At 43.4% G+C, this 16,590-nt stretch overlaps 1 protein-coding gene across 5 annotated transcripts in view; it reads right to left on the bottom strand.

Moving 5' to 3' along the window:
* Positions 1–16,590, bottom strand: part of LOC140494454 (phospholipid phosphatase-related protein type 3-like) — a 141,536-nt gene that overhangs the window by 61,223 nt on the left and 63,723 nt on the right. For all 5 annotated transcript variants that reach the window (XM_072593627.1, XM_072593630.1, XM_072593628.1 and 2 more), the window contains one exon: positions 15,780–15,902. In XM_072593627.1, the coding sequence (XP_072449728.1) occupies positions 15,780–15,860 (81 nt within the window). In that variant the 5' untranslated portion in view covers positions 15,861–15,902. The remainder of the gene's footprint in view (positions 1–15,779; positions 15,903–16,590) is intronic.

Raw genomic sequence — 16,590 nt, 5'->3', positions numbered from 1 at the left:
ACATCCTTTCTCTGCCAGCACTCCACCACCCAGTCCCCCCTTACCCCACTCCCCCCCACCCCAACTATTGCATGAATGCTACCCCCTCCACACTTCACATCAGCTCTGATAAAAAAGGTCACCTAGACTTGAAACATTAGCTTGCTCTCTCTCTCCATGGCATCTGCCTGACCCTCTGTCATCTCCAGCATTTTTTGTTCTCAGCATAAATAAGAAATGTTTGGAGGGATATGGTCCAAGCATTGACAGGTGGGACTGCTGTAGCTAGGGATAACAGTCAACATGGACTGGTTGGACCGCAGGGGCTGTTTTCGTGCTGTATGACTCTATGACCCTACAACTGAGAGGACTGAAGAACAGTTGGTTTAAAAATGAATAATTCTACCTGCACTTAAATCTAAGCAGCCTCCAAGAGAAAAAAACTGGTACTGATGTGGTGATATCACTAGGCTAGTAGACCAAATAGCCCAAATACCCTGGAGATTAGGGATCAAATTTCATCATTGCATTGCAATTCATTTAATAAAAAGACAGAATTGAAAGGTCCTCCTTGTACTAATGAGCAGATTGTTGTTTAAAATCCATCTGGTTCATTAATGTCTTTTCATAAAGCAAACCTGCTGGTTGGATCCACAGCAACGTGACTGACTCTTACATGCCTGCTGTGATGGCGAGAATTACTCAATAAATATTATGTGGAGGTGCCAGTGTTGGACTGGGGTGGACAAAGTTTAAAAAATCACACAACACCAAGTTATCGCCCAACAGGTTTATTTAGAAGTACAAATTTTCAGAGTGCTGCTCCTTCGTCAGGTAGCTAATAGGGCAGGATCATATATTTATAATAAAAGATCAACGTGTCATAAAACTGATGAGACATGTTGAACAAACCTTGATTGTGTTTAAGTCTGTAATCACTTAGAATGGGGTTACAGGTTTCAATTCATTAATACGTAAATCCTAGAACTTCTTTCAAATTACATTCATGAGATAACTTAAGGTGTTATAAAAAAGTGACATCTCAGCTCAGACAGTGCATTGAAGGTGTAAGGTTAGAGTCTGTCTGTATCCTAACCTTGTGTCAGACTGGTTCGATTTCCAAAATAGGAATTGATAAAATGTCACATGCACTGACTGCCTGCACATTTTGTGCTTTTTGAACAAAATAAATGTATCTGCAAATGCAAATTCACCCCATACACATATATGTGTGTGAGAGTATGAGAGAGAGACAGAGTGAGAGTGTGTTGTGTGTAGGGGAGAGAAGGAAAGAGAGAGAGTGTGTGTATGCGTGTCTGTGTGTGCGCGTGTGACTGAGTATATACCTGCGAGAGGGTGCACATGCGAGTGTGGGGGGATGGTGTGTGTGTGTGTGTGTGTGTGTGTGTGTGTGTGTGTGTGTGTGTGTGTGTGTGTGTCTCAGAGAGATTTTTATGAGAGAGGGTCGATGCAAGTGTGAGAGTGTGATCATGTGTAAGAGTGTGTGTTTGACAGTGTATAGTGTAGTGGGGTCACTTGTAGTGTGGCATGAAACCAAGATCCATGTTGAGACCATCCTCATGGGGTAGTGAGAAGAAAGTGAGGAGTGCAGCTGCTGGAGATCAGAGTCAAGAGTGTGATGCTGGAAAAGCACAGCAGGTCAGGCAGCATCCGAGAAACAGGAGAATCGACATTTTGGGTATAAGCCCTCATCAGGAATTCCTGATAAAGAGCTGATGCCTGAAACTTCGATTCTCCTGCTCCTTGGATGCTGTCTGACCTGATGTGCTTTTCCAGCATCACACTCTCGACTCATGGGGTACTGATCTTGACTATCAGCCTCCGCTCGGTGACTCTGCTTTGTTGCGTATCCCGAAGTCCACCTTGGAGGATGGTCAACTGAAGATCCGAGGCCAAATGTCCCTGATCGCTGAAGTGTTCCCTGACTTTGAGGGAACACTCCTGCCTGGTGATTGTTGTGGAATGTCCATTCATCCGTTGTCGTAGCGTCTATTTGGTCTTGCCAATATGCCATGCCTTGGGGCATCCTTGCCTGCAGTGTGTGAGATAGACAAGGTTGGCTGAATCATGAGTGGGAAAGAAGGAGAGAGTTTGAGAGTATGTGAACGGGTGCACGCGTGTGTGTGTGCTTGATAGAGTGCGCATGCAAGTGTGACAGAGTATGTACCTTTGAGAGGGTGTGAATGTGAGTGTGTGTCTCTTCGACTCACACGAGTGACTCGGCCAACCTTGTCTATCTCATACACTGCAGGCAAGGATGCCCCGAGGCTTAGTACATTGGCGAAATCAAGCAGATGCTATAATAACACATGAATGGACACCGTGCAACAACCGCTAGACAGGGATGTTCCCTTTCAGTCGAGGAGGATTTCAAAGGTATAGGACATTCAGACTCAAATCTTTGGGTGACCATGCTCCACCAGACTTCAGGACAGGCAACAATACAGAGTCGCCAAGCAGAGGCTATCAGCCATTTGGTACCCATAAGGATGGCCTCAACCGGGATCTTGGGTTCATGTCACACTATCACTACATTTTTCACTCATACACACACACTCACATACAAGCACACATGACAACAATTACACATACACAGACTCTCTCTCTTACACAACCTCTTAGACACACACACATGTATACCGTCTCACAGGTATATCCCCTGTCACACTCAAACACACACACACACACACTCCCTCTCGCTCACATACGCACACACGCACATACTCTCACATGTACACACAAACACACATTTTCACATATCCATACAAACACACACCATGTAAGTTTATGGGGTGAATTTACATTTATGGATACATTTTATGTATGATGAAGGACTTATGTCCGAAACATCGCTTCTCCAGCTCCTCAGATGCTGCCTGACTGCCTTGCTTTTCCAGCACCACACTCTTGACTTATGGGGTACTGAACTTGGCTAGCAATCTCTGCTTGGTGACTCTGCTTTGTTACGTATCCCAAAGTCTGCCTTGGAGGATGGTCACCCGAAGATCCGAGGATGAATGTCCTTTATCACTGAAGTGTATCCCAACTTAGAGTTGGAGACAGACTCTAACCTCACGCTTTTAACGCGTTGTCTGAGCTGATATGTCACATATTTTTATATAAACCTTAAATTATCTCACCCACACTTCTAAAAATACATTTTAAAAAGGGACCAGATCTGAGTAGAACATGGAAGGAAGTGAAATCATAGAGGCACACTCTAATTTTCCAGCCCTCAGATTCAAGGATGGTGACAAAGGGGTGTAGTTGTAATTCCCAGAATGGTGGGACTATCTTACATTGAAAGATTGGAGCAACTGGGCTTGTATATCCTTGAGTTTAGAAGGATGAAAGGGGATCTGATTGAGACGTATAAGATTATGAAAAGATTGGACACTCTGGAGGCAGGAAGCATGTTTCCACTGATGGGTGAGTGCCGAACCAGAGGACACAGTTTAAAAATAAGGAGTAGGCCATTTAGAACAGAGTTGAGGAGAAACTGCTTCACCCAGAGAGTGGTGAGTGTGTGGAACGCTCTGCCCCAGAAGGCTGTGGAGGCCAAGTCTCTGGATACTTTCAAGAAAAAGTTGGATAGAGCTCTTAAGGATAGTGGAATCAAGGGTTATGGGGATCAGGCAGGAACAGGATTCTGAGTGAGGATGATCAGCCATGATCATAATGAATGGTGGTGCTGGCTTTAAGGGCAGAATGGCCTACTCCTGCACCTATTGTCTATTGTTAAATTCTGGTTCAAAATCAATGTATAAAGTTAAGCTAAGCAACTACATGCTACACACGATCAGTAAATTAACAATAAACTAAAGGAATAGTCACCTTGCTAAAGGAAAGGTGATTAAGGAAACCAGCGCAGCTTTGTAAAGGGCACATTGCAGATAACTAATTTGTTTCAATTTTTAATTAGCATGTTGTGGCGGGTTGATATCGTTTGCTTTTACATCCTGGAAAGTATTTGCTAAAGTGTTGTGCAATAGTCGTGTGGAAATAGTTAGAACTCATAAAACTAAGTTTCGGAATGTAGGAAGGTTTATAGTGTAGGACGTGTGGAGGAAACAGACACAGAGAGGGGGAGAGAGAGAGAGAGAGAGAGAGAGACACACACAGTGAGAGACACACACACATTTTCTATGGTTCTAATTTTATGTGGACAAAGGTAAAATTTAGAGGTTGGAGTATCTTGTAAGTAAATAGTATTAATTAAGGAACAGAATCTACATTGTTCACTGTTCTGATGTCTGTGTTTGCTGATAACGAGTGGTCAGTCATATTCTCATAGGAGAACGTGAGGACTGCATATGTTTGAGATCAGAGTTGAAGAGTGTGGTGCTGGAAAAACACAGCAGGTCAGGCAGCATCTGAGGAGCAAGAGAGCCGACATTTCGGGCGTAAGCACTTCATTAGGAATGAGGGGGTAGCCCACAGGAGCTGAGAGATAAATGGGATGGGGGTGGGGCTGGCAAAAGCAAAGCAATTTGCTTGAACTTTGTAAAAACAAGTGGGGTTGCACATCTTACAGTGGAATCTCTAAAATCTTTTGGCCACACATTCAGGGGATTATGCAAACCAAAACGAAAACACTTTTTCCAGACTGAGAGTTTTCAAATAAAATATATTTCTGAAGAGAAATGACAAGTTAAAACAAAACCAAAGAGAGAAAGAAAGTTGTGCAAACTGACCAAATGTGACGATGGATTGCTTCCACGATCCTGTGATTTTTTTTTTTGTTTTGTTGAAAATGAGTAAAGGAGATTCTGCAATGTTTTAGTGGTATGATAAAAAAACCTTGATCAAATGGGTCAATGTGCTGAAAAATGGCAGATGGAATTCAATCTGGATAAATGCGAGGTATTGCATTCTGGTACAACAAACATTAGTAGGGCTTATACAATTAATGGTAGGGCCTTGGGTAGTGTTGTAGAACAGAGGGACCTGGGGTTCGGGTACATAATTCTTTGAAGTTTGTGTCACATATCGACAGGATGGTTAAAAGGGCATTTCACACGCTTGCCTTCATTGCTCAGTCTTTTGAGTATAGGAGTTGGGAAGTCATGTTAAGATTGTACAGGACATTGGTGAGGCCTCTTCTGGAGTACTGTATGTAGTTCTGGTTGCCCCATTGTACAAAGGATATTGTCAAACTTGAGAAGGTTAAGAAGAGATTTACCAGGATGTTGCTGGGTATTGAAGGTTTGAGTTATAAAGAAAGGCTGGATAGGCTGAACTAGGCGAAAGTGAGGACTGCAGATGCTGGAGACCTGAGTCTCTGGCCCAAAACGTCAATTTTCCTGCTCCTCGGATGCTGCCTGACCTGCTGTGCTTTTTCAGCACCACTCTAATCTGGGACTTTTTTAACTGGAGTATAAGAGATTGAAAGGTGACCTGATAGAAGTTGATAAAATAATGAGAAGTATAGATTTAGTTAATGGTAGTTATTTTTTCCCTTGAATGGGAGACTTCAAGACTACATGACACATTTTTAAGGTGAGAGGAGTAAGATTTAAAAAATACATATGAGGCAATATTTTTACACAGAGGGTGCTTCGGGTGTGGAAGGAACTTCCTGAAGAAGTGGTGGAATAGGTTACAATGATAACATTTACCAGAGATTTGAATAGATACATGAATAGGAAATGTTTGGAGCGATATGGGCCTGGAGCAGGCAGGTGGGACTAGTTTAGTTTGGGTTTATGTTCAGCATGGACTGATTGGACTGAAGGGGCTGTTTCCATTCTGTATGACTCTATGACTCTATAAAGAAAGACATCTGTGCAACTTGATGCTTTTCTTTAAATTGGATAGGACTGCAGAATGAGAAATGTTTTATTCATTAGATCAGAGTTGGACATAAAATTGGAGCTAGGTTTATGGGGCTTTTGAATGTATTGGTTCAGTTATCAAGCAGAATGGCTCAGGAATAACTTTAAATGAGCAATTCTATTCAGAGAGTGTTTCTCTTATCCTCAATTATACTCAGTAATCACAGACAGATGCTGCAACATCTGACAAAGAGAAGGAAATGTGAACTTGAACTGGACTTTTTAAAAAGAAAAAAATCTTTCATGGGATGTGTGGCCATGATGCAGTAAAATTGATGGCAGCATGTCTTTAAGCATGCAATGCCAACCATCATGTCCTGTAAGTGGACACAGACTGACACTATAGTTATTGGGAAGCAGAGTGACTTAGTGGTTAGCACAGCACCAGGGATCTGGGTTTGATTTCACCCTCAGGCGACTGTCTGTGCAGAGTTTGCACATTCTCCCAGTGTCTGTGCGGGTTTCCTCTGGGTTATCTGGTTTCCTCAAACAGTCCAAAGATGTGCAGGTTATGTGGATTGACCATACTAAATTGCCCATAGTGTCAAGGGATGTGCAGGCTAGGTGGGTTAGCCATGGAAAATGCAGGGTTAAGGTAGAGGTAGTGGACCTGGTTGGGATGCTATTTGGAGGGTTGGTGTGGACTTGTTGGGCTGAATGGCCTGCCTCCACATTGTAGGGATTCTATGATCTTATTGGGTCAGGAGGAATATGTTTGCAAAAATGAAACTGTAAATCAATCATATAAAAATGTATAAATATTGGCTTCAGTTCCATTTTTTATCAACTGATTTTCTTGATTATAACGTGGAGGTTTAGTTTAGAGGGTTAGAACTGAACAAACACTGAAGTTATATCAATTTTAGACCTTTGAACACTTAGAACTGGAACGGTTTTGGTCTCCATATTGTGAAAATGATGTGGAATCATGGGGGAAGGGCAGAATAGATTAACTGGGATGACAGCAGGACTGAGAAGTTCATTGCACGAGGAAAGATTGAACAAGCCAAAACTATTTAATCTCATTAGGAGAAAGCTGAAAAATATGAATTTACTTCAGGATTATGCTAGGATTTTTACACATGGTGCTGGTGAGAATGTGAGCAGGGACGCCACGAGGAATAGTTCAGGCAAACAGAATTGTCTCAGCACATGGTAGAGAAATGAACAGAAGGAAACAATAATTAAAGGGGACTAATAAAAAACGCTAACTCCTGGAGATACGTTCTGAGGTCGGAAGGGCATTTGATCAGTCCAGGGGGTGTGGGGTTAGGGTTCTGTCTTGCCACTGACAATTAAATAAGAGGGCTAGGGTAGGAGAAGGCTTATGATAGTCAAAGCCACTAGATGCCAATTGAGTTGGCATTAAAGGGCTCATTGTGTGAATGATGATCTTCAGATCTTTAGTCAATGGAGACTGGGGGAGGGGGGGTAGCCAAGGGGAAAGGCTGGCAAGGTTTGCTGGGTATATTTGTGGCATATGGGAGGATGTTCACTGGCAACTTGTGCCTGGTTGCAAGTTGAAGGCATGAGGGTGGAGGGGCTGGTTGAATCCATCTGATCCCCACCTTACTCCCCTCACCAGTGATCTGCTCTCTGTGATCCAACAGATGTACTTGAAGCAGTCTGTATAAAACTGGCAGCAGCCACAGCTCCCAGTTGCACTGCCGGTAATGGACGGCTGCTAATTTGACTTTCACCATGTTGTTGGGGTGGGAGAGGGGGGTGGTTCTGTTAGTTCTAGAACAGGTAACCCATAGATGCCTGATGTCAAGATTCCTTCGGCCTTATCAAGACGTCACTCCTTCAGAACTCCCGAAGATCAGGTCTGTTTGGTGGGGTGGGGAGGGGCGGAGGGTAGGGTGTGGTACTACCCATTTAGTGATGGACATTAACTCCTCCCTCCCCCCAACACCCCCACCCCCTGACTCTCTCGTTAAATTCTACTATTCTCTCACTACAGGTGTTGCCAGACCCCTTGAGTATTTCCAGTACTTGTTACTTTTATTTCAGAGTTTTTCAGCATTCACAGTACTCGGCTCCCATATCAGAAAAGATTGATTATGTTTGACGTAGTAAGATCAGATCAGATTGGCTGAATGGCCTGATCTGACGTAACTCTGCATAATTTTAACAACAGGTAACCTAACTCATGTGTTCACATGCAGCATCCCAGCATTCTGGGATTTGCTGCCCCTGCTTGTTGTTGCCATACCAACTTTTCAATCCAATAGCTACTGTGGAACATCCTATATATTTCATAGAATCACAGAATTTTGCAGTACAGAAGGAGACCATTCAATTCATCGTGTCTTTACTGGCACCCGGAAGAGCTACCTAGCTAGTTCTATTCTCCAGTGCTATCTCCGTATCTCATCCATTTCAAATATATATCAGCTCTCTTTTGAAATCACCTATGGAATCCGCCTCCACCACTCTCCCAGGCAGTGAATTCCAATCCTAACAACTCTGAGGAAAGAAATTTCTCCTCATCGCACTCCCAGTTGACAATCTGTGCTGACAATCTTGAAATTCTGACTCCCAGTTATTGACATTTGAACTAGTGGAAACAGAGTCTCCTTCTTTACCTGTTTGATGCTGTCTTCATGTGCACATCCCCACACCACCTTCCTCATTGAGTAGTCACCAGTTTGATCAGTATTTCCAGGGCAATATGACCCTTTATTTACATCTAACCTCTTATCCCTCCTCCATGGGGCCCCTTCTAAGGGTATTTTTGTGTGAAGACAGGTCTGGGACACAGACACCCAGCAGATTCTCAATCACAGAAAGCCTACAATTTCTTAATGCAAATTCCACAATATCTTGCAACCTCTGGAAACATCCAGGCCTCAACAAATGTTGCTCAAATAGGCGCTCTGGTTCCTACAATGGCTGTTTTTCAGGAGCTTGGTTGGGTGCAAATTGACTGTATTTCCCACTTTACAACAATGACCAAACTTCTCAAATTATGTAGATTCAGATTTAGGTTTTATTGTCATGTGTACTCAAGTGCGGGGCACAGAGTACGGTGAAGAATGTATAACGTTGCCACACATGGTGTTACCTTAGGTACAGAGTACCTCAGTACAAAAGCTTGCTTACAGAAGCAGAAAAATAAAAAAATAAGTTTAAAAGTTTGGCACTGCAGTCTTCTCAGTATAAAAGCAGAAAGTTAAAAAGTTACATGCTTCACTTGCTTTAAAGTGTTTTAATTGTGAAGGGAACTATCTAAATGTAAGATTTTTTAAAATCCACCTGACTGTTCTAGTATCCAGTGCTAGAACAATGCTCATTCTCATTGCATATATTCTTGGCAAATTAAAGCAAAAAACTGAGCCAGCTTTTCTTTACATTGTCCTTGTCTCCGTCCCTTCCCATACCATGATGATGCAACATTAGGGCATGGCCCTGTTCCAAGATAATATGGAAAAGTAACATGAGAATTGCTCCATTAGAGAACGGGTCTGGGGAATGAAAACATGGAAAATAAGGAAACCAATTGAACAGATATTTTACATGTCTTCACTGTAAACGAAACAAATAAGCATTCAAGGAGGCAGCAGTGTTTTAAAATAAGGAGTCATCCAGTTAAGGCAGACATGAGAAGGAATCTTTCTTTCAAAAGGTCATGAATCCTCAGAATCTTTACCGCGAGGTCAATGGAGGTTGTGTCAATTAATATTTTTAAGACAGAGGTCAATAGATTTTTGACAAGACTTTGTCAGAAGTTATTGGGGTAGGCAAGAGTGTGATGTTGACACCAAAATTACATCAGTCATAAACTCAGTGAATTACAGACTCGAGGGGCTCTTACTCCAGATACATACCAGAAGGACCTCAGTGAAAATACTCAATGTAATTGTCTTTGACAATTGACTGGCTCCCCGGTCTTTCTCAGAATGGGCTCTGTAAGGGAGCATCTTTTTTCTCTTTGGACTCTAACCTGGAATGGAAGATAGAATGCGATGCTGTTGGAATACTAGCAGAGTTCTGCAAATGGGAACAATGAAGTACAAAGAACATTACAGCACAGGAACAGGCCCTTCGGCCCTCCAAACCTGCACCAATCCAGATCCTCTATCTAAACCTGTCCCTTATTTTGTAAGGATTAAATTAGATTAGATTCCCTACATTGTGGATACAGATTCTTCGGCCCAACAAGTCCACATCGACACCCACACAGACCCATTCCCCTACATTAACCCCTGACTAATGCACCTAACACGAGAGGCAATTTAGAATGGCCAATTCACCTAATCTGCACAGCTTTGCACTGTGGGAGGAAACTAGATTAACAGGAGGAAACCCACGCAGACACGGGGAGAATGTGCAAACTGCACACAGACAGTCGCCCGAGGCCAGAATCAAACCCGGGTCTCTGGTGCTGTGAGGAAGCAGTGCTAACCACTGAGCTGTATCCCTTTGCTCCCTGTTCATTCATGTAGCTGTCTAGATACGTCTTAAATGACACTTTCGATCCTGCCCATACCACCTCTGCTGGCAACGCGTTCCAGGCATCCATTACCCTCTGCATAAAGAACTTTCCACACATCTTTCTCCTAAATTTTTTCCCTTTCACTTTGAATTCGTGACTTCTACTAATTGAGTCCCCCACTCTGGGAAAAAGTTTCTTGCTATCCAGCCTGTCTACATCTCTCATGATTTTGTAGACCACAATCAGGTCCCCCCTCAACCTCCATCTTTTCAGTGAAAATAATCCTAATCTACTCAACCTCTCTCTCATAGTTAGCACCCTCCATACCAGGCAACATCCTGGAGAACCTCTTTTGCCTCCTCTCCAAAGCATCCACATCGTTTTGGGAATGTGGCGACCAGAAGTGCATGCAGTATTCCAAATGTGGCTGAACCAAAGTCTTATACAACTGGAACATGACCTGCCAACTCTTGTCCAGTGAAGGAAACCATGCCGTATGCCTTCTTGACCACTCTATTGACATGTGTTGCCACCTTCAGGGAACAATGGACTTGAACACCCAGATCTCTCTGTATATTCGGGCTTTTCCATTTAGATTTTTTTTAATTAGATTAGATTACTTACAGTGTGGAAACAGGCCCTTCGGCCCAACAAGTCCACACCGCCCCGCCGAAGCGCAACCCACCCATACCCCTACATCTACCCCTTTACCTAACACTACGGGCAATTTAGCATGGCCAGTTCACCTAACCTGCACATCTTTGGACTGTGGGAGGAAACCGGAGCACCCGGAGGAAACCCACGCAGACACGGGGAGAACGTGCAAACTCCACACAGTTAGTCACCTGAGGCGGGAATTGAACCCGGATCTCTGGCGCTGTGAGGCAACAGTGCTAACCACTGTGCCACCGTGCCGCCCACAAACTGTATAGTTTACTGTATAGTTCACTCTTGAATTGGACCATCCAAAATGTACCACCTCGCATTTGTCCAGATTGAACTCAATCTGCCATTTCTCTGCCCATCGCTCCAATCTATCTATATTCTGCTGTATTCTCTGACAGTCTTCCTCACTACCTGCTACTCCACCAATCTTAGTGTCCAAAGTTAAAAATCACACAACACCAGGTTATAGTCCAACAGGTTTAATTGGAAGCACACTAGCTTTCGGAGCGACGCTCCTTCATCAGGTGATTGTGGAGGGCTCGATCCTAACACAGAATTAAAAGCAAAAATTTGCAATGTGATGTAACTGAAATTGTACATTGAAAAGCCTTTCATCTGTTAGAATACAGTGATAGTTTCACTTCGTTCATGTGTAAAACACAAAACCCTTTTTTTCAAAGTTGCATTCTCGGGTTAGCTGTTAACAATAGTGATAGCTAGATAATATGTTGAAGGTGTTGACCCACTGTGTTCTCTGTCTATGACCTGATGTTTAGATTGATTCCAATCTAAAAAGTGAGATAACAGAGTTTTACATAAATTCATGCAGTTTTTGAGCTCAGAGTTCTACTTGAATGTATGCAGTTTTTGAGCAAAGTGCAATGTAACTATGCAAGTACATATTCACCCCACAAAATATATGTGTGCATGTGGGTCGTTGTCTGTCTGTGTGTGTGTCTGTCTGGGGTGGGGGTTGAGAGTGTGAGAAAGTGTGTGTGTGTGTAGTGAGTGCAGACTGTCTTAGGTCTGAGGGGGTGCATGTGTGAGTGTGGGAGTGTGTGTGTCTATAAGGTGTGTGTGGGGGTCTGTGTGCGCGTCTGTGTGTACCTGTGTCTGTGTGTATGTGAGAGTGTGTGTGTAGTGCAATGGTGATCACCAGTAATGTGACATGAACCCAAGGTCCCAGTTGAGGCCCTCCCTATGGGGACCGAACTTAGCTATCAGCCTCTGCTCGGCCACTTTCCTCTGCTGCCTGTCCCGAAGTCCACCTTGGAGGATGGTCACCTGAGGGTCCAAGGCTGAATGTCCTGGACCACAGAAGTGTTCCCCAACTGGGAGGGAACCCTCCTGTTTGTTGATTGTTGTGAGGTGCCCATTCATCCGTTGTCCAATTAAACCTGTTGGACTATAATCTGGTGTTGTGTGATTTTTAACTTTGTACACCCCAGTCCAACACCGGCATCTCCAAATCAATCTTAGTGTCATCTGCAAACTTGCTAATCAGGCAACCTATACCTTCCTCCAAATCATTTATGTATGTCACAAAGAGCAGTGGTCCCAGCATGGACCCCTGTGGAACACCACTGGTCACAGGTCTCCATTTTGAGAAGTTCCCTTCCACTACTGCTCTCTATCTCTTGTTCCCCAACCAGTTCTCTATCTATCTAGCTCGAACAACTGCGACTTCATTTTCTCCATCAGCCAACTATGGGGAAACGCCTTACTGAAGTCCATGTATAGGATATCTATATCCCTTCCCTCATCAATCAACTTTGTCACTACCTCAAAGAATTCTATTAGATTTATAAGACATGACCTTCCCTGCCCAAAACCATGCTGCCTATCACTGATAAGTCCATTTTCTTCCAAATGGGACTGTATCTTCTCCAGCAGCTTCCCTATCACTGATGTCAGGCTCACCGATCTATAATTACCTGGATTATCCTTGCTACCCTTCTTAAACAAGTGGACAATGTTAGCAATTCTCCAGTCCTCCGGGACTTCACCTGTGTTCAAGGATGCTGCAGAGATATCTGTTAAGGCCTCTCTCACTTCCCTCAGTAACCTGGGATTGATCCCGTCCGGACCTGGGGACTTGTTCACCTTAATGCCTTTTAGAATACCAACACTTCCTCCCTCCTTATGCCAACTTGACCTAGAGTATTCAAAAATCTATCCCTAACCTCAACATCCACCATGTCCCTCTCCTTGGTGAATACCGATGCAAAGTACTCATTAAGAATGTCACCCATTTTCTCTGACTCCACGCATAATTCTCCTTGAGTGAGCCAACCCTTTCTCTAGTTGCCTCTTTCTCCTTATATATGAATAAAAAGCTTCAATCGCCTAGACCTTACACGTGCTTCCTTTTCCTCTTCGCTAGTCTCACAATTTCACCTGTCATCCGTGGTTCCCTCATCTTGCCATTTCTATCCCTCATTTTCACAGCAACATATCTCTCTGGAACTCTAACCAACATCTCTTTAAAACCCTCCCACATATTGAATGTGGATTTACCTTCAAACAGCTGCTCCCTATTTAGATTCCCCAGCTCCTACCAAATTTTGATATAGTTGGCCTTCCCCCAATTTCTTAGTGGTCCATATTTTCAGCTGGGCAAGACACTGTTGCTTTTCCAAGTAATGGACCAGGACTCCGAGTTAAGGAAAGTTTACCTGATGACAGCTCTTGGGTTGACCAAGTTGTGAATTATTCCAGAGCAGCATGGTGGCTCAGTGGTTAGCACTGCTGCCTCACAGCGCCAGGGACTCGGGTTCTATTCCAGCCTCAGGCGACTGCCTGTGTGGAGTTTGCACATTTTCCCTGAGTCTGTGCGGGTTTCCTCTGAGTGCTGCAGTTTCCTCCCACAATCCAAAGATGTGCAGATTAGGTGATTTAATGAGGGGTAAATGCAAAGTCAAGGGATTTGGGTGAGATTCTCTTTGGAGGGTCAGTGTGGACTTATTGGGCCAAAGGGCTTGCTTCCACACTGTAGGGACTCTATGATCTGTAATTACCAAGCAGCCTACCGTCTTTTCAGTCTTAATCAATGCCACCTTGTGAGGATCAAGGACTGGCAGCCGAGACTCTGCTCAAGTTGCCGAAGAATCTGTAGGGTTCAATCGCAGGTAGACAGGGTGGTACAGACAGCATTTAGCATACTCTCCTTCATGGCTCAGACCTGAGTACAGGAGTTGGGACCTCATGTTGAGATTGCACTGGACATTGGTGAGGCTTCTTCTGGAGTACTGTGTCCAGTCCTGGTCACTCTGCTTCAGGAAGGATATTATTAAATTGGAAAGGGTTCAGAAACGATTTACCAGGATGTTGTAGGTTTAAGTTATAAAAATAGGCTGGATGGTTGGGATGTTTTTCACTGGAGGTTGAGGGGTGATCTTATAGAGGTTTATAACATCTTGGGGGCATAGATAAGGTGAATAGCAAGGGTCCTTTCCCTGGGGTGGGGGAGTCCAAAATGAGGGGACATATTTTTAAGGTGAGAGGAGAAAGTTTTAAAAGGACATAAGGGCAATTTTTTTCTGACAGAGAGTTGTTCGTGTGTGGAATGAACTGCCAGAGGAAGTGGTGGGTGCAGTTACAGTGACAACATTTAAAAGACATTTGGATAAGTACATGAAGGGGAAAGGTCTGGAGGGGTATGGGCCAATTATAGGCAAGTGCAACTTGTTTAGTTTGGCAACATGGCTGGCATGGAAGTAGTTGGACAGAAGGGTCTGTGACCATGCTGTGTGACTCTATGACTTTATAACAGCTGGCTGGGCCATTATTTTATCCATTAACTGTAACAGCTCTTGAGAGATGGGGAAGCTACACAATCCTGAGCTGTTACATCAATCTCGTTCATTGAATAATGGAGTAGGTTCTTATCATCATTATTCACTGTCAGGAAACCCTACTTCACTTACGCGGAAGCCATAGCTTGCAAATGTCATTGCCTTGGACCAACTGACCCCTCATTCATCATCAAAGTGGGTTAATTGAACCTAATCCTTCCCTTTTTGTCTTAAGTGCCAGATATTTGCCTAACTAAAGCACAGTTAAAATGGGAGGTGTGCATGTTGGATCGGCAAGGTCAAGAAAGCCAATAAGAACTGAATGGCCTGATTCTACAAAATGGACTCAGATCTAATTAGATTTTAGATTACAATATGGTCTACACAGTTGAGAAGTGCTGGCTGTACTTCATCTGGTGGTTCATAATTTTCTGAGTCAGAAGTTTCACTGTGAAGGATCAAGCCAGGCTGATACAGTAATGCAGTACTGAGGGAGTACTGCACTGTCAGAGGCTAGACATTAAGGTAGATGGTTTCTCTGGAGAACATGAACCATTCCCAATTCTGACAAAAAAAAGACAAGGGGGATTATCCCTCTTGCACCACCGAACTTTGGCCCTTAAGCAACATTCTTAAAAACTGATTCTCTTCTCATTGTCTCTTTGTTGTTTGTGGGATCCTGCTGTGCGCCTTCTTTCCTGACAATACAACAGCAGCTACAGTTTGAAATTAATTGGTTTGCTGGGCGCCCAAAGGTTATGAAGGATACTGCATTAAGTCACTCTTTCTTTTGAATGTCTGCTGGAGGAAAAGTAGCCTGGGCTGGAGTGCAATGTGAATGTTACCAGGCTGAGGAAATACTTTTAGAGAAAAAATATGATGTATAAAGCACCAATTGTAAGACACAGACAGATGCAATGGGGACCTTGGGGACAGATGCAATGGGATTGAACAGGAATCAGTCAGAATCTTTCTGCTCTTTCCTGTTCCATTCAGGTACAGTTAGCAGCGCTTGCTTGCAACATACTGCACAGTCACATGACTCACCTCGACAAAGTAGAAACAAGGAAGTAAGGTCATGCTGTCTTTCGAGAGCTTCTTCTTCTGCATGTCCTTCGCAGAGATCATTCTGATGCTTTCAGTCACAAGATAAAGGCCAAATCATATGTTCTGTCAAAGAGAAAGAAAGAATAGTTACTTCAATTCCATTCTAACAGTTAACGTGACCATGCCTGCTATGTAATGCCATGCGTGTTCTGTGTGAATAAAGCAAATAATGCAGACACTAATCATTGTAGCATGTCTGCTAATCACCGCAAATCACAAATAACAGGACTTAATTGTAAATTGCATGTCAAATCACAGTACAGTGCAAAGATCAATCATTCAATGCAGGACAGTTTTGGAAATTGTTAGAATTACGGAAGTGCTCCATCAAACAGGTTCAAATCCCACCCAACTTGTGAAATTTCAATTCAGGAATAAATTGCTAGTGTAATAGTGACCATGAAGCTACTGGATCCTTGAAAGAACCGGATAACAAATGTCCCTCAGCAGAAGAAATCTGCGATCTTTGTCCAGTCCATGTGGTGTGTATGAAGCCACGTAATGCATGGCTGACTCTTAATGGCCTGGGAAAGGTCTATCAAGCAACCTGTGCACAGCAAATCATTACAAGTTAATAGAAGATTGACACCAGACAGACTACCAATCACCAGAGACAACACACTGTCCTATTCACTTCACTAGCATCTGGGGACTGAAGGTATAATTGATTGTGTAGGATAATGGCATTAACGGTTCAGATCTGCCATGATCTCATTGAATGGCAGAGCAGACTTGATGGGTTCAATGGCCT

This window comes from Chiloscyllium punctatum, chromosome 24, assembly GCF_047496795.1.
Source record: "Chiloscyllium punctatum isolate Juve2018m chromosome 24, sChiPun1.3, whole genome shotgun sequence".
Lineage (NCBI taxonomy): Eukaryota > Metazoa > Chordata > Chondrichthyes > Orectolobiformes > Hemiscylliidae > Chiloscyllium > Chiloscyllium punctatum.
Note: the sequence above shows the minus strand (reverse complement) of the source record. Positions and strands in the feature narration are given on the sequence as shown.